The sequence below is a fragment of the Lycium barbarum genome, chromosome 3 (assembly GCF_019175385.1).
Source record: "Lycium barbarum isolate Lr01 chromosome 3, ASM1917538v2, whole genome shotgun sequence".
Lineage (NCBI taxonomy): Eukaryota > Viridiplantae > Streptophyta > Magnoliopsida > Solanales > Solanaceae > Lycium > Lycium barbarum.
This window is the reverse complement of record NC_083339.1, coordinates 146,639,447-146,659,306: the sequence shown is the minus strand read 5'-3', so window position 1 is coordinate 146,659,306 and position 19,860 is coordinate 146,639,447. Positions and strand designations below refer to the sequence as shown.

General features: G+C 37.2%; 2 protein-coding genes across 5 annotated transcripts; one reads left to right on the top strand and one right to left on the bottom strand.

Annotated features, from left to right (window-relative positions):
• Positions 1–807: 807 nt before the first annotated feature.
• On the bottom strand, positions 808–7,810 carry LOC132633442 (uncharacterized protein At1g51745-like). Of its 4 annotated transcripts, none has more exons than XM_060349866.1 (5): positions 7,683–7,810; positions 6,899–7,140; positions 3,991–4,892; positions 2,087–2,293; positions 808–1,984 (listed from the first exon to the last, which is right to left on the bottom strand). In XM_060349866.1, the coding sequence occupies exons 2-5, from the start codon at positions 7,087–7,089 to the stop codon at positions 1,224–1,226; spliced, it is 2,061 nt and encodes a 686-aa protein (XP_060205849.1). In that variant the 5' UTR covers positions 7,090–7,140; positions 7,683–7,810; the 3' UTR covers positions 808–1,223. The 4 variants fall into 4 exon arrangements, with proteins under 4 accessions (XP_060205849.1, XP_060205848.1, XP_060205850.1 ...); XM_060349865.1 differs by having other exon boundaries at positions 7,561–7,698; XM_060349867.1 differs by lacking the exon at positions 7,683–7,810 and adding an exon at positions 7,571–7,680.
• Positions 7,811–14,423: 6,613 nt separating this feature from the next.
• LOC132633441 (uncharacterized) lies at positions 14,424–19,671 on the top strand. The gene is made up of 11 exons (XM_060349863.1): positions 14,424–14,582; positions 14,689–14,754; positions 14,850–14,917; positions 15,152–15,182; positions 15,294–15,363; positions 16,308–16,365; positions 16,636–16,764; positions 17,859–17,950; positions 18,385–18,469; positions 19,246–19,321; positions 19,403–19,671. Exons 1-11 carry the CDS (start codon positions 14,576–14,578, stop codon positions 19,468–19,470), a joined length of 750 nt encoding a protein of 249 aa, XP_060205846.1. The 5' UTR covers positions 14,424–14,575; the 3' UTR covers positions 19,471–19,671.
• The last annotated feature ends 189 nt before the right edge of the window (positions 19,672–19,860 follow it).

Genomic DNA, 19,860 nt, shown 5'->3' with positions numbered 1-19,860 from the left:
CTATGGGTGGTGTTGCTTGTCAATCAACTTAAAAGTCGTATGCTAGACATGATATCTAGAGCCTGTTGGATGGGCTTATGCTTGAGGCTTATAAGCTAAAAAAATAAGTTGGGTTATTTAATTTATTTTTTTTTGGCTTATAAGTTATTTTCAGCTTATAAGTTGCATTAGATAAGCTAAGTCAAATGGGCCCAATTATTTTTTTGAGCTTATTTTAAGCACAAAATGACACATTTTCACTTATTCTTTCTGGAACCTGTCAGCAAGTTATTTATCAACCTGGTTCTCAAAATCATACTCCCTCCGTTTCAATTTATATGAACCCATTTGATTGGGCACGATATTTAAGAAAGAGAGAAGACTTTTAAAACTTGTGGTTCAAAAAAACCTTGAAAATTTATGTGGCTGTAAATCATTCATAAAGTGAATTTTTTTTCAAATTAGGAATGAGATCACTCATTTTGGTACGGACTAAAAAAAAATAGGTTCAAACAAATTGAAACGGGAGTACTTATTTCTCCTTTGAAACTGCGATACAGCTACACATTTATTAACATTATCACATGCAAATAGCGTCACAAATCTACTGGGTCATAATTTTTTGACAAGTTCCAGTATTTTTTTTTTTTTGACAAGTTCCAGTTTATCCTAAACTGAATTCTAGCTACAGCAACATAAACAAAGAAATGAAAAAAACCCCAACTATATGCAGATACAGATCAATATAACAACCATCTCCTTACCCCGCATAGAAGTGACATTGTCTCCTTTCTGTGAGACTATGAAATTCATCACTAAGACCTCATATGCTGAAAGTTCCGCGCTTTTCATTTTCAAAATGAGCCTTTTAGTTTTCAACGTCTCAAAATACAGAACGGGAAGGGAAAAAAAATTGTAAAGGCACTGACTAGCCAGTGCAACCCGTACCATAAACATTAAAAAAAAAAAAAAAAACTTAAAAGTAAATAACCCTCTAAACTCAAAGTTGAAGAATTGAACCAATCCTAAAATCAGAATACCATCTTTACACCTCAGCTAATGTTACATTATATACACCGACAAAGCAGCCAATCAACAGAAGTTCCTCAACTCCACATTTTCTGCATTGTACAGAAATGATTCAACTCCGGAATCCAGAGTGGACTGCTTCAAATCAGAATTCCTACAGGTCGAATGCTCATAGTACAGTACTCTGACCGTTCTGATCAACGGAACAATTTTATTCAACCAATGCTTGGTACAAGAGAACGGTGGGCAGGTCGTATTGAGCTATTCAACGCTTCATTTATCCTACTGAACACTCTTTTTAGGGGGACACAAGCTGCTGCAGGTCCTTCGAGCTTCTCTACCACAGGTTTCTTCTCTCTATTTTGCTGGTGAGAACCGGTTAAGGAAGACAATTTTCTAATCTTCTTTGAAAGGAGGCCATTTTTCCGTGTCTTGGGTGACTTAGTTGGTGAACCACGAGGTTTTCTAGAAATCCTGCCCGCAGAACTCGGCTTGGATTCATAAACAATATCTGCACCTTGTAGAGCTGAGCTGTTCTCACAGCGATCCTCATCTAAGTCATAGCTGCTGCTATAGCACTCAGATCCACTGACTAGCAAATTATCGCAAAAGCCATCATCCAAGGCTTCAACTGCGAGGGGGTGACCTATGATAGGCTGACCATTCAATTTGCTCATTAGAGAGATATATGGAACATGCTGTGGACGGTAGCTGGCTTTGACCTCAAGATTAACTTCATAAAGTGAAGAATCAGCAATATGGTGCCTAAGAGAGAAATCTGAGGACTCATACTTGGGGTTAACTGTAAACCGAGACTGGCGATAGGGTAGCAACCTCTGGGGAGGATGCAGATCTGCTGTAGGCCCCTTCATATGAGCTTCTCTGCGAGAAGCATTCCTGCTCCAACCTCGCAACTCATCCACTTGAATTTCTGTAACTGTTCTTGACTTTAAATGATAGCTGTCAACTTTCCGACCTGGAGAAAGAGGGAATGAATCATGATCTATAGCAGCCAAATATATATTTAATTCATCTTTCAAGTCTCTGTGTTTTCCAGAATATTTCTTTTTAATCTTACTTGAATGCCTCGAATTCCTCTTTCCTTTCAACTGCCACTTTGAAGTTCCTTTCTCCATCCTCTTGCCGAAACAATGGAAATCATCACTATCAGAACTAGTAGAGCCTGAGTCATCAAGCTCCTCACTCGACGACATAGCTTCAACTTGGCTGCCCTGGCTAGACTGCGCCCCGAAACCACCTTGAGCTTTCCGAGATGTGCAAGACACTATAGGATACAAGCCCGTTTGGAGAAATAAAAGACATCAGCATATAAATAAAAACAATAATAATCAAACAGAGAGAAAAGCTGAAATATAATAAAAATCAGACAGAATCATGTGAAATTCAAAAATATAAAATCAGAAGAAGGAACGATAGACAGGGGAAGAGAAGGTTTTTGATAAAATTGCTTCAGAAATCATTGGTGAAAAAGCTACTAGAAACTCATAACATTGATAAGAAAATTGTAGACAAATCCATGTAGAAAGAGAAGAGTCATGACAAGTTCAGACACTGAAAAGGTATTCACAAGTCTCAACACAACTCCACAGAACAGATTTTTTTTTTTTTTTTGACAGTTCCACAGAAAAAGTTCTTAACCGAAACAATCAGAGTTGAGAAGTTTTTCTAGAGTAAGAGATAAGAAGTCCAAGATGGGGAGATGGCTGGTGTTTAAGGTTCGTGCATAATGTGGAAACATGATATTAAAATGGGTGCCTCTACTGATTATTCTGCCAAACTCAGCCACAAACCCCAACATCGAGTAGAGAAGAAAAATGGAAGTATGAAGAAGAGTGACCACTCTAAGTAATACTTTCATAATGCAAAACCAACTGTGAACTTATGAGGAATGATTCACCAAAACTACCATAACCAGAATCCACCACTTCACATCAGTTAACTATGTTGTGTCTTATGCCTAAGACCAAAGACCATTATGTGAGGCTTCCATGAGACATAAAACACATTAGTTTAGGTCTTCCATAACTGAAGGGAAAGGATATCCAGCTGCATATATGATGTTCTACACCATAATATGCAGAGGTTATCCACCAGAAGATTCTAAGGGAAGAGCAACATGGATATCCAACTGACAGATCAACGAAAAATTCTCCCAGGCCAGCCTTTGTTACCATTTTCAATGCCTACACTGCTGGTACCACATGTACCACAAAAACTACAAGGACAACATTTATTGTGTTCACTCCAGATCATTGGGGTCTCACGAATTGTCATATGGTTCCTAAAGATCCCTTTCGTACAGGAGAACGAGCCAGTCTTCTTACAATGCAGTATAGTCAAATGCGAAAAGCGCAGAGAAGTGCCTACATTTGATGGGAATTTAAGCGCAAAGGAAAACTAAAACGTGGGCTTTAGCGGAGAAATGTACTAATGAAGAATATGTGTGTGTGTGTGTGTGCATATGACATATATAATGCAAGGAAGTATATGGATAGACATAGACAATAATATTTGGATAAAGATTAGAAACAATTATAACTAAGCGAAATATATGATGTAAAAATCATGACAATCAAGTTAAAAATATTATTTGAAATATCTGATTTCGATTAAAAGATGTAGTTTTCTGTTTCTTAAGATAGTTTTCTTATACTATATACTTCATTTTAGTTTTCTTATACTATATACTTCATTTCTTGTTCCTAATCACTAAACATTTGCTCATAATGTTTTTAACAATTGATGTATCAGTTGTCAAATATATTTATTGTTTAGTACTGTCCACTTAAACATAGACCCATTGGTGATGAGGTGCGGTACCAACTAAGTGAGGCCAAACGCACAACCTGGCTTTAACTGAGCGCTTAAACACATCTCCAACGAGCCTTTAATAACAGTGCTACTACTATGAAGATTATATACAGTAAATGCAAAGAAATCTCTACTAATGCGCATAAATACCTGCAGATTGCTTCTCTTCTGCAACTAAGGGCACATCAAACAATCTGTCAGAAGAACCATTCTCAGACAACCCCAAAATACTGGAAATTTCATTCTCTTTCTGTTTGCATTTAACAAGGAAAGAATCATGAGTGTGGCCAAATGCATCCGGTTTCCCATTCCCACATGTAACTGAGATACTATCTGTGTCGTTATTTAGTACTGTAGGAAAACTTTTCCCAGACTCATTAGTTTGTAACCCAAAACCTTTGCTTTCGGTTGGACTAGGAAGTTGTTCACACGTGATAGGAACAGACACCATTGCTGTACTCTCCAAAACCTTTGTCAAGGGACGGTGACGGTTCTTCCTCTTTAAAAAATCATGAACATGTGCCACCTGAGATCTCTTTCTTTTCAGAGATGACACTACACCCATTCCCAGGTCATCAAGTCCTTTCATGCGTTTACTTCCCTCGGTTCCATCATCCTCCGAGTCGTTTGGGGTTCTCCTCCGTGTCCCACACAGAGGTTGCTGCTCAGATGCAATTGTATGATTAGGCGCCTCAAATGATACACCAGATTGAGACAATTCTTGAGCAGAATTTGAATTATCTTCGGAAGTAGTCAGTTCCTCATCTAGCTCTTTACCATATGCAAGAGGATTAGATGAAGTATGTGATTCTTCCAAGGTGTGATGCTCTCCATCTTCTTTATCTGTTCTTGAGAAAAAATCTGGATGGTCTTTCCCGAGACGAGCACTTTCAATCTCTAGGGCATGAATAATGGCATCCTCTCTTCGAGCATATTTGACAGCCTTTCTTGAAGTGTTAGCAGCAGCAGCCTTAGCTTTCTCAATACATTCATCATATTCCCCACAACGAAAGGCTTTCACCCGCTTAGATTTTTCAAGATTATACCAGTCCCTGAAACAGCAGCAACTATTAGACCCTTTTATCAAGAATCGAGCTAAATGGAAAAGGAAAATGTTCACTTCAACAGTTAGTATTCTTTAAAATGGTATGAGCAAGGAAAAAAACAGGTCCATGTAAAAGAGAACAAAGATGACAAATACTGGTTTAGACAAAGTAAAAGACATAGGATGTCTCCGAACTGTGGAAGCATTAGCAAGCTAAATGAAAGGAAACGAATGTCTCCTTTTTCTTTGTTTTGCAGGCCAAATGATCAGCAAAGAAAGTAATGTCTCCATAACTGGGAGAAGCTGGTGTAACTACAAAAAAAGTACTAAGATGATTTTAGTACCCTACAATAACTTTGCGCCACTTGAACTGGCTTTACTTTGCCAGGAACATGTAGAACTGGATTCTGCAACGGGAATAGATGAAAAAAGGGCTCCGAAGACTTCTGTCCATGATGCCACTAGCAAGAACCACAGTTAAAAACACAGTGGCCTTAGCTAGCTTGATAAATAAACTTTTATCAATAGAAGGAAAATTCCCCATATTCCCAAAACAAAATCCTGCACGTCACATCCAGATATGACGAAATGCTTACAACACTAGAAAAAATCAAAAATCAGCATTGTTACTCGACAAATGCCAATAAACACCTGAAAATGTGATCTCACTGCCAATGAACTTTTCAAAGCCAGAAACTGCTGTAAGTACTGCATAAATGACACAAGCAGTACAGACCATTTCACGACAAAGAAAAGCTAAATTGATAGAAGCAGATGGAGTAGATTGCATTGCTGACCCATTCTTCAAGACAAATCACACAATCCCAAAATATATATATGGAACCCAGGGTTTGAAGATAGAAACTCAACAACAACAACATACCCAGTGAAATCCCACGACGTGGGGTCTGGGAGAGTCGAATGTACGCAGACCTTACCCTACCTTGGGAGGTAGAGAGGCTGTTTCCAGTTGCCTAATATTCCAAAAGTCTGGACGCCCTCTCTACAAGAAGATATGAAGAGTTGAGAGTCAACACTAAGTTATTTCTGTAGGTTTTCATATTTTAATGGTCAAAAGTAGTTCCCACAATTTCTTGTTTCACAGCATGGCAATGAGCTTTTGCCCCTTGGGGTAAGCCCTGGCAAGGACCTGCTAACACGGGATGCTTGTGCACTGGGCTACCCTTTTGTCCTTCACAACATGGCAATGAGCTTCATTAGCTTCTTAGTTTTATTATTGGTGGAAATGAATTGACACAAACTACATCTAATATTTTTGTTCCAAAACAAACACTATAGCCTATAACTATAGTGAATTGTGTGCACGAGAACCATAGCAGTCACAAACGAATGAACCATATACTCGCCAACTCCTTCCCTTCACCATACTCTTGAAAACGAATTTCACAGTCATTTTGTCTAGTTGCTGCTTCTAAGTTAACTTATCAAATCCTATCCAAATTCTAAACATACTACGCATCAACTAGCTCCACAAGGAATCTAATCTCCTTTCCATCCATCTTTGGCAAGTTTAGGAGTGGGAATTATAATTAGGATTAAAGCCATATAAAACAAAACACCTGGAGGACCATGGTTTAACTTTAACCCCTGATATGTCCACCGCCACCAACCGTCACTAATTAAAACAAATAGCAAGGAGAAAGTGCCAAACAAATTAATAAACTAAAATTCTCATACTTGAAGGATTGCCACATTACAAAAATAACAACATACCCAGTGTAATCCCACAAGTGGGGTCTGGGGAGGGTAGTGTGTACGCAAACCTTACCCCTACCCTGTGTTGGTAAAGAGGTTGTTTCCGATAGACCCTCAGGCTCAACGAAAGCATAAACACAGCAATTATGGAAACATAAGCAATAACAACAACAAGATAGTAAGAAAACCGAAGCAGAAGAAACAACACGTAGTAACATTATAAAAATAAACAACAACATACCCAGTCTAATCAAATGAAAGAAAAAGGGTAGTAGTTAAAACAAACAAAAAACTTACACACTTGCATCCTCTCTTCCAAGGAGTTTAACAGGAGTGCCTGATCTTGGTGAAACAGAGCAACTCTGAGGCAACTCATCTGGGCCCAAAATCCGACCCGGCCACCACGACCCGTTTCGCCTTCGGACCCACACTAGCCCACCAACAGATGCATCAATGGCTTTCACAATAGACTCACCAGAACTCCCCATTATTATCCCCAAAATTCACTCAATCAACAGCATTCCTAAGCACCTATTTTCCTATCATATCATCAAAAAAAAAAAAAAAAAAAAAACACATAAGCCCTTTAAACCACATAACAAAAAAAAGAAAAAACTTAAATTAATGGAAATTTTTCAGAAAGAATTGAACCCTTACATGCAACAACACAAAACCCAGGTATCTAAAACATTTAAAACCCACCAAAAAAAAAAACAAATGAAAGAGGAAGGAAAAAACAAAATAACACAGAAAAAATGGAAATAAGAGAGAACAAAATCGATTGAAGGGTTTATGGCAGAGATAAATAGATCTAGCTGAAAAAATCTTCGTTTATGAATGTAATTTTTCCTTATTTCTCTGAAACTATCCCCACTTCCCTATTTATTTAGATTTCAAAGTAGTTCCATTTTTTCTTATTGTTGACATTGAGATTTTAGTTTGAGAGAAAAAGTACATACATATACATACAAGAAAGGAAAATAACAGAGAGTGGGGTGGCCGCCAAACTTGATGAAGAATGGAAGTAGAAAAAAAGAGTAGGCTTCTCTGTACGAACATAAGAAAAATGGATCGAACGTACCCTTTTTCAGTGTCTTTCTTTTTTTTTTTTTTCCAAAAACAGAGAAGAGAGAGAGAGAGAGAGAACCGTCTTTGCATAAACGAACAGAAATAGAAAGAGAGAGAGAGTGGGGGTTTTTTCTTCTGGTAAATTAATAATATTTTTCGTAATTTATTTTTGGACTCAGGGTAAACGAAGAAAATGTGTTGTTGGTGTGGGTTTTTTCTTAGAAATCCAAAAACAAGTATCATTTTTTTTTTAAAGTTTTCTACTTAAAACTAGCACCAATTATTTATTAAAACACTGTTAAATTATCAAGCGTTTACGTTTTCTATCTGAATTATCACCAACTATTAGTTAAAGTACACCTCGACTGGTATCTTAATTTTTTTAATTTTGCTATGAAGACCTTTAATTATCTGTGTAGAGTGTCATTTGATACTATTTTAAAATTAATAAAAAGAGAGCATGTACACCACCACACACGTCAAATACTAGTCCAGGCGTTTGATAAATAATTGGTGATAGTTTAGCTAGAAAACGCAAACACCGAACAGTTCAGATAGAAAACTCACATTTGATCACGACATCTTTTTTCTTCTAGCAAATTAATATTTTCAGCAAATTATTTTTGGAGTTGGGGGTAAACAGAAATGGGAAGAAAAAGTGTTGTATGTGAGGGTTTTTCTTCTGTAAATTAATATTTTCGTCATTTATTTTTAGAGTTTTGGGGTAAATAGAAAAGGGAAGAAAAAAGAAGTGTTGTGATTCAACACGACGGCCATTACAATAAGTAGGCGTTTGGCCATCAATTTTGAAACCATGGTTTCAAACCAACGTTTGGTCATCAATTTTCCGTCGTGGTTTGAAACCTGGTTTGAACCCAAATCATCCAAAAAAGCATGATTTGGGTTTGAAACCATGGTTTCAACTTTTTAAAATATGAAATTTAACCCATAAGTTAATATTTTGTAAAAAAAACCATAAGTTGGTAAATATTTTTAACAATTACCCCATCAATCATTTATCAATCTCATTAACTTCCACCAACCTTTATTTATGTCTACCAATTTTTAATTTATGTGAGAAGATAAATTAGTAGTTACATTACTATTCATGTTAAAATTTCGATTTTATTGAAGTAAAGTTTGATTAATTGATGTTGCATTTTTTAGAAAAGTCTTCTAGTAGTGTACTAATTTTGTTATAAACTATGATTTGCTCATTTGGTAAGATTGTATAAGAATTGAGAATGCTTTGATAGTTTCCATAATTTGTGGGGTTTTTATGTCTATAAGAGATAGAGTTTTCATATAGTTTTCGGAATTTTTTTCACTTTTTTCACTTTTGGGCGTTTGGCCATAAATATTCGGAATACCAAAAACTCAAAAAACTTGTTTTTTAAAAAAAATTCACTTTTTTACAATTACATTTCACCAAAAACTATGGTCAAACACAACTCTAACTTCAAAAATTCCCAAAAAACTGAATTTGTTTTTGGTATCTATAGTCAAACGCCTACTAAAATTTTAAGGCATTAATCTTCTCACCGGGGATGACAGCCGGTGAGGGGCAAATCCGTTTAAGAGCCCGTTTGATTTTGAATGACTTATAGAGTTATAAGTTAATGATTTTTGTTATTTTGGCTTTTAAAACATGTGTTTTTAAGCATTTTTTTATTTTATCTAAATACTCCAAAAGTGCTTAAAAATTATTTTAACTTAAAAACACCTAAAATAAGCCAATGCAAGCAGGCTCTAAACCTGCAAAGACTTAAACACATGGGCGGACCTACATGGTGGGGTGGGGGGCACGTGTCTTTCACTTCGAGAAAAACTATGTATATATGTGTATACACCTTGAAAAACTACCACATATTTTAAGAGGACCCTTCAAAAATATCTGTTGAAGTGGGTTAGTTGGTAAGCATGGCCCTTAGCTCCTTGTGCATAAGTGCATGACCCAAGTTCGAGTCCAGACTACAACATTTTTTTAAGATAACAGTTAAATAAAAAGGAACAAAACGTGTTGCTGGCAGGTTTCGAACAAGGAACCTAACGTGTATAACTTGACACAAAACCACTAGGCCAGCGAGCGAGTTCTGAACAATTATGTCATTTCATTTATATATTTTTTACATCGGTTCTATGGGTGTTTAACAAAATTTTCAAATGATGTGATGTTGCAGAAAATTGAGATTAGAGACGGACCCAGGATTTGAAGTCGATGCTTCGTCTAACGTGCATTTTCCTTTGATGGTGCCCCCGTCATCTTAAAATCCCAGGTTCGCCTCTGCTCAAACATGTTTCGCAATGATTTTTCTATTCACACCTCACCTCTAGCCTCCAAACACCTCCATAGAACCTCCCTTATGACTTTGTCGTATGCCTTTTCTAGGTCGATGAATACCATATGTAAGTCCTTCTTCCTTTTCCTATACAGCTCCACCAATCTCCTTATAAGATGAATGGCTTCCGAAGTCGAGCGCCCAAGCATGAATCCAAACTGATTCTAGAAGATAGACACGTCTCTCCTCACCCTTATCTCCACCGCCCTCTCTCGGACTTTCATAGTGTGGCTTAGCAACTTAATACCCCTATAGTTGTTACAACGCTGAATGTCCCCTCTCGTTCTTGTACAAAGGAATCATGTGGAGACCTCTATTATTTGGGCATTTTTGCCATCTTAAAGATGACATTAAACAACGTTGTCAGCCACTCCAAATATGCCCTGCCTGTGCTCTTCCAGAATTTCACTAGAATCTCATCCGGTCTGGTCGCTCTTCTCTTGCGCATCCTGCAAATAGTGTTATATCCCGTATTTTTGAACGTCAGATTATTTGCTGAAGTGGGGCCCACACATCGAGATTTTTTTTGGAACATCTGAAGAGTCATATGAATCACATATGTGGAGTTAAACACAACTCAAGAAGGACCCTTGGGCCAAATCAAAGTGGAAGTCCTCCAAACGAATATTTTTAAGAAAACGTTTTCGGGTGATCTGACTTTTAGGGGCAAAAACGGTATTATAAGTTTGTAATTTGGAAAAATACCAAGAAATAGAAGTTGTAGATAATTGAATTAGCTTTCCAACCATAGGTCGTGGGTTCCCAGGTGACGTCGGTACAAGGAGATATGGACATTTTAAGGCATAAAGGTCGAGATGAACAGTGAATTCGGCCCAACCCGACTTCAAATCGGGTCAGGCCCATTTCTATTGTCATTTAATGTAAAGTTTCGGTTTTCTCTCCACATTTCAGACCAAAGCACACCCATAAACATTTAGAACATTCTAGAGAGAGAAATGGAGGAGAAATTTAGAGAGAAATCAATTTTGCCCAAAATCTAAGCCCCGAATCGCGAAGCTCATGAAGGGAAAAGTGTTGTACGCTGCGTTGTCTTCAATTTGAGCTAAAAATCAACCAAGGAGGAGGGTGATAACGTGGTGGCTGAATTATTAAGGTATGGATAAGGTTCCTTTTCATTGCTAACAAGTTTATTTAAAGTTTTAACGGATTAGAACGGGAAAATAGCGATATAAATTCGTCCGTTGGCATTGTGAATTATGGAATGAGATTTGAAGAGAATTTTGGATGAAAATAAATGTAGTTCACTTGTAGAATGTGGAGGAAAAATGGTTTAAGATGGCATGAAAAATTGTTGGAAAATGATTATAGGAACTTATGTGATTTTAATGTAATTTTATGTAAATATGGAAATGAAGTTTTAAATGTGAATGGCTATGTTGGTTGGTGGATTTGGAGGGATGTAAGTCCATGTTAGCATGAAAGGTTGGTTGTTAAGTTGTTATGGGAAGTTTTGTGATTTTATGGTAGATTTATGTAATTATGAAAATGAAATTGTTAAGGTGCAAATTATGATTATGGTTGATGAAATTGGAAGGTGGAAATATGTTATGAATATGTATGTTGAAGATTAGAAGTTTTGGATGGATTATGGTTTGGTGGAAAATTTGTATATTTTGTGAATATTTTGTAAAATGATATGAAATGTTCCGAATTGTATTGGAGTGATCTTGATTAGTAAATGAATATGAGAATGTTGGTATTGAATTGAAAATGTGAAGTTGGAATGAAAACTATTACACTATGTTGGAAAGGAGACTAGTTATGCTATATTGTGTTTTGTGATGATTATTGATATTGTTGTTGGTATGGTTGTTGATATTTGAGCCGAGTTAAATCTCGGGGATGTTGTATTTATAGGGGAGATGCTGCCCAAATTTTTGTAGACAAGTATTGGTTAAGATTGAAATCTTAAAGCCTTACAATTAACATTTGGTAATTGTGACCAAATTGTAGATTTTGGCGAATTTGAAACTTGATTTTGGAGACGTGTATGAAGCGGAAAAGGTATGTAAGGTTTCACCCTTCCTTCTTTGGCATGTCTTAGGCATAATAGGGTGGATACGAGCCTCGGGGACAATCCTATTCCTAGAAATCCGAGTTTAAAGTTGACCCTTTTTCATTCAGTAGAATTGAATTAAATATTGTATGAAATGTTGAAAAATTGCCTAAACATCTAGAACTTGCACAAATAGGACCCGACTACCTTAAAACTCTCACAAGTGACGTCATGAAATGTAACGTATGTAAATCGTGTACGCCACCTCATTTGACTCGAGGTGGGCCCATTATTCCCGGATTTTCTTAATTGTTTCGTTTATCGAACGATAAGTATTGTAACTATTCTAATGAGAATATTTTTGTGATGATTATGACGAACATGATTTTTCCTTGGGCTCTCCGGCATGCTTATATGATATATGTATATGTACGTGGGGGGAGGGAGGGAGATATGAGGGGAAGGGATATATGTTGCGCTATAGACGCGTTGCCACCTGGTCAGCTGGCGTTATATCATCCCGGACGCGGGATATACGGGCGAGCCGACGTATTTCGGCGCTATGTGGGCGAGCCGGCGTTGTTCGGCGCTATGATATGATATGATATGATATGATATGATATGACATGATATGACACGATATGACACGATATGATATGACATGATATGACATGACAGGATATGAGTTCTATTTTCCATGTCTATGAAAAATAAATGTTTTTTTTTAAAACAAAAGAAAATTTAGAGGGGGAAAAGTCAAGCATGCATGGTATCTGGCCAAAAAGGCATTCCTATGTACAGGTTACTTTCTTACCTCCTCACACGTTTTATGAGCCCATGATGTTGTTATTTATATTTAATGTTGCTTAGTATGTTGTTTCTATGCCTTACATACTCGGTACATTATTCGTACTGACGTCCCTTTTTGCGGACGCTGCGTTTCATGCCGCGCAGGTCAACAGACAGACGGGTTTAATCCCTAGGAGCTTCACCAGCTGTTCCTTGAGAGTGCTCCAGTTGATCCGGAGCTTCAGCCTATTGGTACTACTTTTGTGTATATAATCGGGCACGGCAGAACCCGGCCCTTCCTATGTATATATGCACTTTGTTTAGAGGCTCGTAGACAGATATGTACAGTTAGATGTTTTGTACTTTGGATTGTCCTCGTCGCTGTATAACGTGCTAACAAAGTTTATTAGCCTATGTTTATAAATAGCTACTAATGTTAATGTTCAGTAACAAAAAAATATATGGTATAGTTCATACGGCCCACTAAGGAATAGAGGTAAAATGATAGATACGGGGTGCTCGGTACAAGTATCGGGTACTCGTCACGGCCCCTAGTTGGGTCGTGACAAATAGCACCCTTAATCTCCTCAACCTTTATTCTCCTACAATACTCAAAGTCACAACACCTCTCGAAATGCTCAAAATACTACTTGCATCCCTACTAGTCACAACTCCTACACCACAGCTACCTTTCGAGACACCCAACCCTTCCTTTGTTGCTTCTCTAATGCAACTGGCCGCCCTATCCCACATACCGCTCGGATCCTCATTACCCTTCCAAGCCTCCCATAGCTAATCAAGGGAAACCATATAGTGTAATAAGAGGTTTAAATATATTTTGGCTAAATCAAGATTAGTAATAACATTTAAACTATTATATTCCCATTTAAGATAAATTATATATATATTTTAAATTTTATTACGTCCATAAACTTCGACTACTAATTAGTTACTTCAGAGGGAAAGATGAAGCTGCTCCCACCTTTCAACCATCGATTAGTTACACTTTTGAAATTAAATGATTAATTTTGATCATGATTTTAAAACTTTTTTTTATTTCCTAGAAAGAAAAAAGAAACTACACTTGTACTATAATTTGATAATTGTATAAATTTATAATATAGTTTAAGGTGAAAAAAATAATCTACTCTGATATGAGTTCACAAATAAAGGCTTCTACAAATGTCACCCAGTCGTCAATGAAGTAAGTTGAGAACTCTGGTTCAACGAAGACAAAAAATTATTAGGAGTATGTAATTTCTTCATTAACTGATACTACATCAGTGGGAAGTGAAAAATATTGCATGAAATTAATCAAGGTATGTTTAAGTTGGGCCGAACACCACGATTATAAAAAAAATCAAGGATAGAGTTTTTGGTATTCCAAAAGGTTGCAGTAGTTACAAATTTGACCATCATAATGGATAAAGAACCTAATTTTGTCTAATAAAATAAATTAGACGAGGTGCTATACATTTATTGCAAACAATATGAACTTAAGTGCCACAGAAAGAAACCACAAGGATGCTTTGATAATATAAAGAATTGACTTTGACGTATTTGAGATGAACGGCTCTGATTTCTCACGATCACCGTTAATACAGTGTGTTGTCTTTACCCTAGACCCATGCGAGTGACACTCAAATACGACGTCGTAGCCTACTCCATTGCTCCTCTTCTGATAGAACTGTTTAGGTTTTTTTCTACAGCTCTTTAATCGAGTCTGTGTGCTATTTGTGAAAAATTCATCAAAGAGCAACCATGACAGGTAATTTACCCAAAATGATTTTGGTTTTGAATATGTTGGTTTATCTACAATTGAATTGATTCACCACTGCAATCATTATATCCGTCTTATTAGAAGTTTGGACTAGACTATGCGCAGGAACAAGAGATGGAAATCGAGGCATTGGAAGCAATTCTTATGGATGAATTCAAAGGTTCAGAACTATCCTTCACAGATTCAGTTTGTAGCTTCTTCTAGCTCTCTGTTGTGAAATCTTATTGGATAACTCTATTGTGGTGGTTTTGTTAGAAATTCACTCCAGTGAAAGCGGGCTAAACACTTCAAATCGATGCTTCCAAATTACAATTTCTCCTGAGGTACATAATAATTTTGGTATCATTTACTACTTGACTATTAAAAATTGATGAACCACCAAAGTAGTGCCTAAGGCCGGATTTATTCTATAAGTAGTTGAGCTTCTGTTTGGCCTTGTCTATTATTGCGCTAGGGAAAAGTAATTATGCATCTTAATTGTTCCTTCTCTAGTGGAATATGTGCTGTTTTGATTGCTATTGTCATACTTCTTTCTCACAACTTTGCTTTTTGTACAGGAGGATGATGTAGAATCTACACAACCATCAGGTTTTGCTATTTGTCTCACAGTTATTTCCTCTACAGCTCTCTTCTTTACTTCTTTTTCTTTAAGCATATGAACTCCTGCTAACAATGATAGCTACCAAATTGTTGCTGCAGTTCGACTGGCTTTAATATTCTCACACACTGAAAAATATCCGGATGAACCTCCACTTTTGAATGTCTCAAGGTAATTTTAACCTGGCACTAGGATACATCATCCCAGGACCTGTAGTCTTTTTCTCTATTTGCATACACTTTTCTTTCAATGCTACATAATAGAGAGAAATGTCCTTGTATTCTCTTGTGGCTTGTAATTTAAATTGTATTTTTACCCATAGTTCAACATATCGTAAATGACATGTCCTTTATGTAGTTTCTTTGCGAAAATGACAAGCTGTAGGCGAGACTAAATAACCAAAGACAAAGAACTCAAATTTTAATGTGATCCAGCAAGCTTACATCCATGAGTGAGTGATCCAGTATTGATTTCTACCTAAAACGGTTACAAGCTTCGCTAATAGTATATAGCGGATTTGTAAGTAGCACCCATTTTTCTATCAACATAACCGGAGGTGCCTAGTAGCTATCTTAGTTTTGCTTTACTATTATGATGTGATATAAGCACGAAGTTGCGCGGCCTCTTCATTTTTGATGCCGCACCCGTCTCGACACGGGACGGGTGCGGGTGCGGGATACGTCTCGGATACGGTCAACCAACTTCGGATACTTTGACTGGAGTCCATGGACAAATTTGGGGGGAAAATTGAGATTTTTGATTTCTCAAATGAAAGATAAAAAGATTTAAGACATGGAAAATGGATACCTTACAACATTATAGTCCTTTTGTCTCATATTCGCTGCTTCATGTTTTAGGCCAAACAGAAGAAACCAAGAATTCAAGGGGTCGTGTTCTTTATAGCTCTATTTTATAATTTTGAATTTTCTTAGCCGAAACTCCGCACCATATCCATACCTGGATCTGCACCCCCGAATCTTAAAATTTAGATTTTGCCGAATCCGACACTCGGATCCGTACCCGTATCGGATACCCGCACCCGAGTCCGAGCAACTTAGTATAAGCAATATTGTGCAACTGTTACATCTAAGAGATCTCTCTTGTTTTTTTTATAGTTTAAAAGGAATTCATTCTGGAGATCTTAAAATCTTGAAAGGCAAGCTTGAACAAGAGGTATGTTTCAAGCCCTGATCTTAGGCAATATTCTCCTGAGTAAATTTTGTTTCTTCTGCTAATTAAAATTTGGGTGATTATTGTGGCAGTGGCTCTGACCCTACCCCGAAGGCCCCAAAAAGAAGCCTTGTTCTCTCTGTCTTTCCTGTCTTCAACATTTAGCTACTGATGTGGAATAATTTACAGAAATTGACTAATGTTGTTCGTTTTGTAATTTCATACACTTGTTTTTTATGCCTTAGCTTCTTCTATGAATGCTTGCATTAGCAGGCTGCTGAGAATCTTGGCATGGCGATGGTCTACACATTGGTCTCATCAGCTAAAGACTGGCTATCTGAAAGATTTGCTCAAGAGACAGGAGACGAAGATGCTGAAGACGCTGAAGCCAAAAAAGAGGAAGTATAGTTTCTTTTGTCCTTATTGAGTTGTTGCTTGTGAATGAGCTTTCTTTACTGCAAACTTGAAAAGTCATAAATCGAAGATTTCAGTGATTTTGACACATGAATCATGAATTCCGCACAATTTCTGTTGAGTAGACAAAACCAGTGTTATCAAAGGCGAAAAGCGCAAAAAAGCTCTAAGGTCAATTGGGGCTTTAAGCGCAAAACGCATATAAAACGTGGGCTTTCACGAAGCTAAGGTGCCAATAGAGAAAAACTACAAATATGTATAAGTCCAAGACTAAGAATTATAAGAAAAAATAACAAATATATGGATAAAGAAACTGAAAAAAATTACGATAAGAGTGAAATATTAATTATTTAGTGTCGCCTCTTCAGGATTACACATTGGCAACGAAAAGTATGTCTTATGTCCTTGATGATGACACTGAAGCGCCCATGAAGCGAGGCAAAGCGCTCAACATGTTTTGTGCCTCGCTTCAGGGCTTAAGCGCGCCTTTGAATTTTGATTACATTGGACAAGACTAGGTTGCTTTAGTATGGCTTTGATAACTTATCCACTCAATAGGAAAAGGAAAAGGGGGCGAGTGGGTGGGGGAGATAAAAGGAAGAAAAGGCATGTTCTGTTCTGATGGTACTTGGAATCCGACTCCAACATATATTCTTCTAATCCTGATAAAAAAAAACATATATTCTTCTAATGCCACTTCATAAGTTGAGCTAAAAATATAGTTTGTGTTTTGGTTTAAAAAGGGGAAGCCAGTCCAAGATACTTGGATGTACTTGAAATGTACCCGAAGTTGTCAACAATGTGAGCGTAGTGACGTTTGCTAGTTTGAGCATGAAAGTTGTAAGACAGTTATATCTGTCTCTTAGTCAAGGTAGTCAGAGGTGACCAACAGTTCAATTCTTCACTTTTGTTAGTTAGCAGCTTCAGGAAACCTGGCAGATCTAGCTTGGCCATCTAATATTTATAAGCAATTCTGTGGTGCTCTTTTGAACTACCTACTTGAAAATCTTCGCGTTACTTATTGTCTTGATTGATTGGCCTTGAATCTTGATACTGAATTGTTATTGTTCATTTGAATTCAGGTAATTGTACCACATGGAGAAGCAGTTACCGTTGAAACATTCTTGGCATGGAGGGAAAGATTTGAAGCTGAACTAGCTCTGGAAAAAGCCAAGTAAGTTTCTTGCATTGGCTTCTCTACTGAAGGTGTAGCACTGGAAGTGGGTCTTCTTCATCCAATAAAACTAGAAGCATGATACTTTTTGAAATGCCAGTGAAGGTGCCTACAGTCAAAACAAATTATCAATTCCAAACCTGTCAAAATCTAGGGCTACTTTAGGGGCATTTTTTTGCCAGGTGAAATGTTTGTTCTTTTTCTTATTTGTGGTGTGCCGGGACTTTTTAACAGGTTTGTGTGTCAGATGTTAGGAATTATCGAATTGATGAAGCTAGATATGTATGGATTATGGCCATATGTTACCACTTAAACTCCTTTGCTTTTGGACATTTCTGCTTTAGAAACTTGTGGCTGGTCAACAACTTTTCTGCATTTCCTTTTCTCCAAATTTGGCTCATGTTCCTGATGTGCAATCATATATCAACGTTCAGGTTAATGCCAGATTCAGCACTTGCTGTTACGAAGGAAAAGAAACTGACGGGGAGGCAATGGTTTGAAAGTGGAAGAGCCAGTGGGGTAATTTATTCTTCTCTGTAGTTGCTGTTTCTAAGTTAATTATGAAACCATGCTATTTTAATCTTATTGATGCCTGCGTTGCTGAATTGAAATTTTATAGTGGCCATCAAAATGATAGTGTCAAAAAGGACACCGAGCTATAGTTTCAACTTTCCAGATACTGGCCGGAGTTCCATAAGACTATCCCATTATTGGGAGGCTCTCTCCTTTGGTGTTTAATAAATGTGAAATCAGTGTTATGTCAAGCCTAAGGCTCAATTGGTCTTTGCTAAAATATACCGACATTAGTCAAAGACATGATAACGAGGTATTGATATTTTCCTGCATTCAGTAGGATTGAAGATGTAAGATGCAAGTAATAAAGACCCTTTGACCTGATTTTTATGAAATGCTTTAAATATGATCTCAGTATTTGCCCTATTATCCTTTACTTTTGTGTTGTGAACTTTCTGGTGTCGGTGAGGACAAGGATTATGGGGCTCAGAGAAAAGAATTCCTTATGATTAAAGTGCTGCTCTGGGCCCTGTTCCTTCTCCTTCTGATTAGTCCAGCTGCTTGTAATGTTCCCTGAACAGCTAAATAGCATACTGATTCAACTGTATTGGTGAATGATTGTAAGTCAAAAAGTGTTTGCTGGATGTAGCGGCAACTCATTTGAATTGGGTGTGAGGTGATGTTACTGCATAAGCTGCGGGGGCAATGTTGTGGGTTAGTGATATGGTTTTGTGTGGCTGTTGCTAAAATCTAAATAGGGTTGGCTTTTTTGTTGTCAACAGAGAGCTGCTGCAGCTATTGCTGAAGAATCTGATGAAGATGTGGATGATATTGATTTTGATGATGATGATTTTGAAGGTCAATTTTCTTGTTCTCGTCCTTCTATCATTTCTTAATAAAGATGACATGATTGTTTATTTTTATTTTTTGTGTGGACAGATGATGAAGAAGAAGATATGCTTGAGCACTATTTGGCTGAGAAAACAGATTCATCATCTCATTCTTGAAGCAGAGCCAGTTAAGATAAATTGTGTTTTATACTGAACGCGTGGAAGTATCATTTCGCTCATTCCTCAATTGTTGTAACGAGGTATTGCAGGTTATACCTGTGCCAGTTTTGGCCCTAGATCAGACAGCATGAGTGTTGAACGATAAATACAGTTTTTGACCGATAAAAGATTTGATGATGCTTGTCCTTTCAATTAAAAGTTGCTCATCTGGTCCTGTGGGTTTAGATATGTTCAAAACTCTCTCTCTCTCTCTCTCTCTCTGTTGAAGAGGCGGGGGAAGAGATTTAGCTAATACATTGGTAAGAATGAAAGGAGCAAGATTAAGCGTGTCTTGGATTGCTAGAGGGGGGGGGGGGGGGGGTGGGGTTCAGTTGCTTTGTTCTGTAT

What these genes read in the sequence shown, in the direction of transcription:
- LOC132633442 (XM_060349866.1), bottom strand. Translation starts at nt 7,089, where the DNA reads ATGGGGAGTTCTGGTGAGTCTATTGTGAAAGCCATTGATGCATCTGTT. An exon ending in GGAAGAGAGGATGCAAGTGT is followed by an intron (nt 4,893 to 6,898) that starts GTAAGTTTTTTG and finishes CTGCTGTTTCAG; the next exon opens with GGACTGGTATAATCTTGAAA. An exon ending in GAGGAATTCGAGGCATTCAA is followed by an intron (nt 1,985 to 2,086) that starts GTAAGATTAAAA and finishes CTCTTTCTCCAG; the next exon opens with GTCGGAAAGTTGACAGCTAT.
- LOC132633441 (XM_060349863.1), top strand. An exon ending in TCTTATGGATGAATTCAAAG is followed by an intron (nt 14,755 to 14,849) that starts GTTCAGAACTAT and finishes TGGTTTTGTTAG; the next exon opens with AAATTCACTCCAGTGAAAGC. An exon ending in AAATTACAATTTCTCCTGAG is followed by an intron (nt 14,918 to 15,151) that starts GTACATAATAAT and finishes CTTTTTGTACAG; the next exon opens with GAGGATGATGTAGAATCTAC.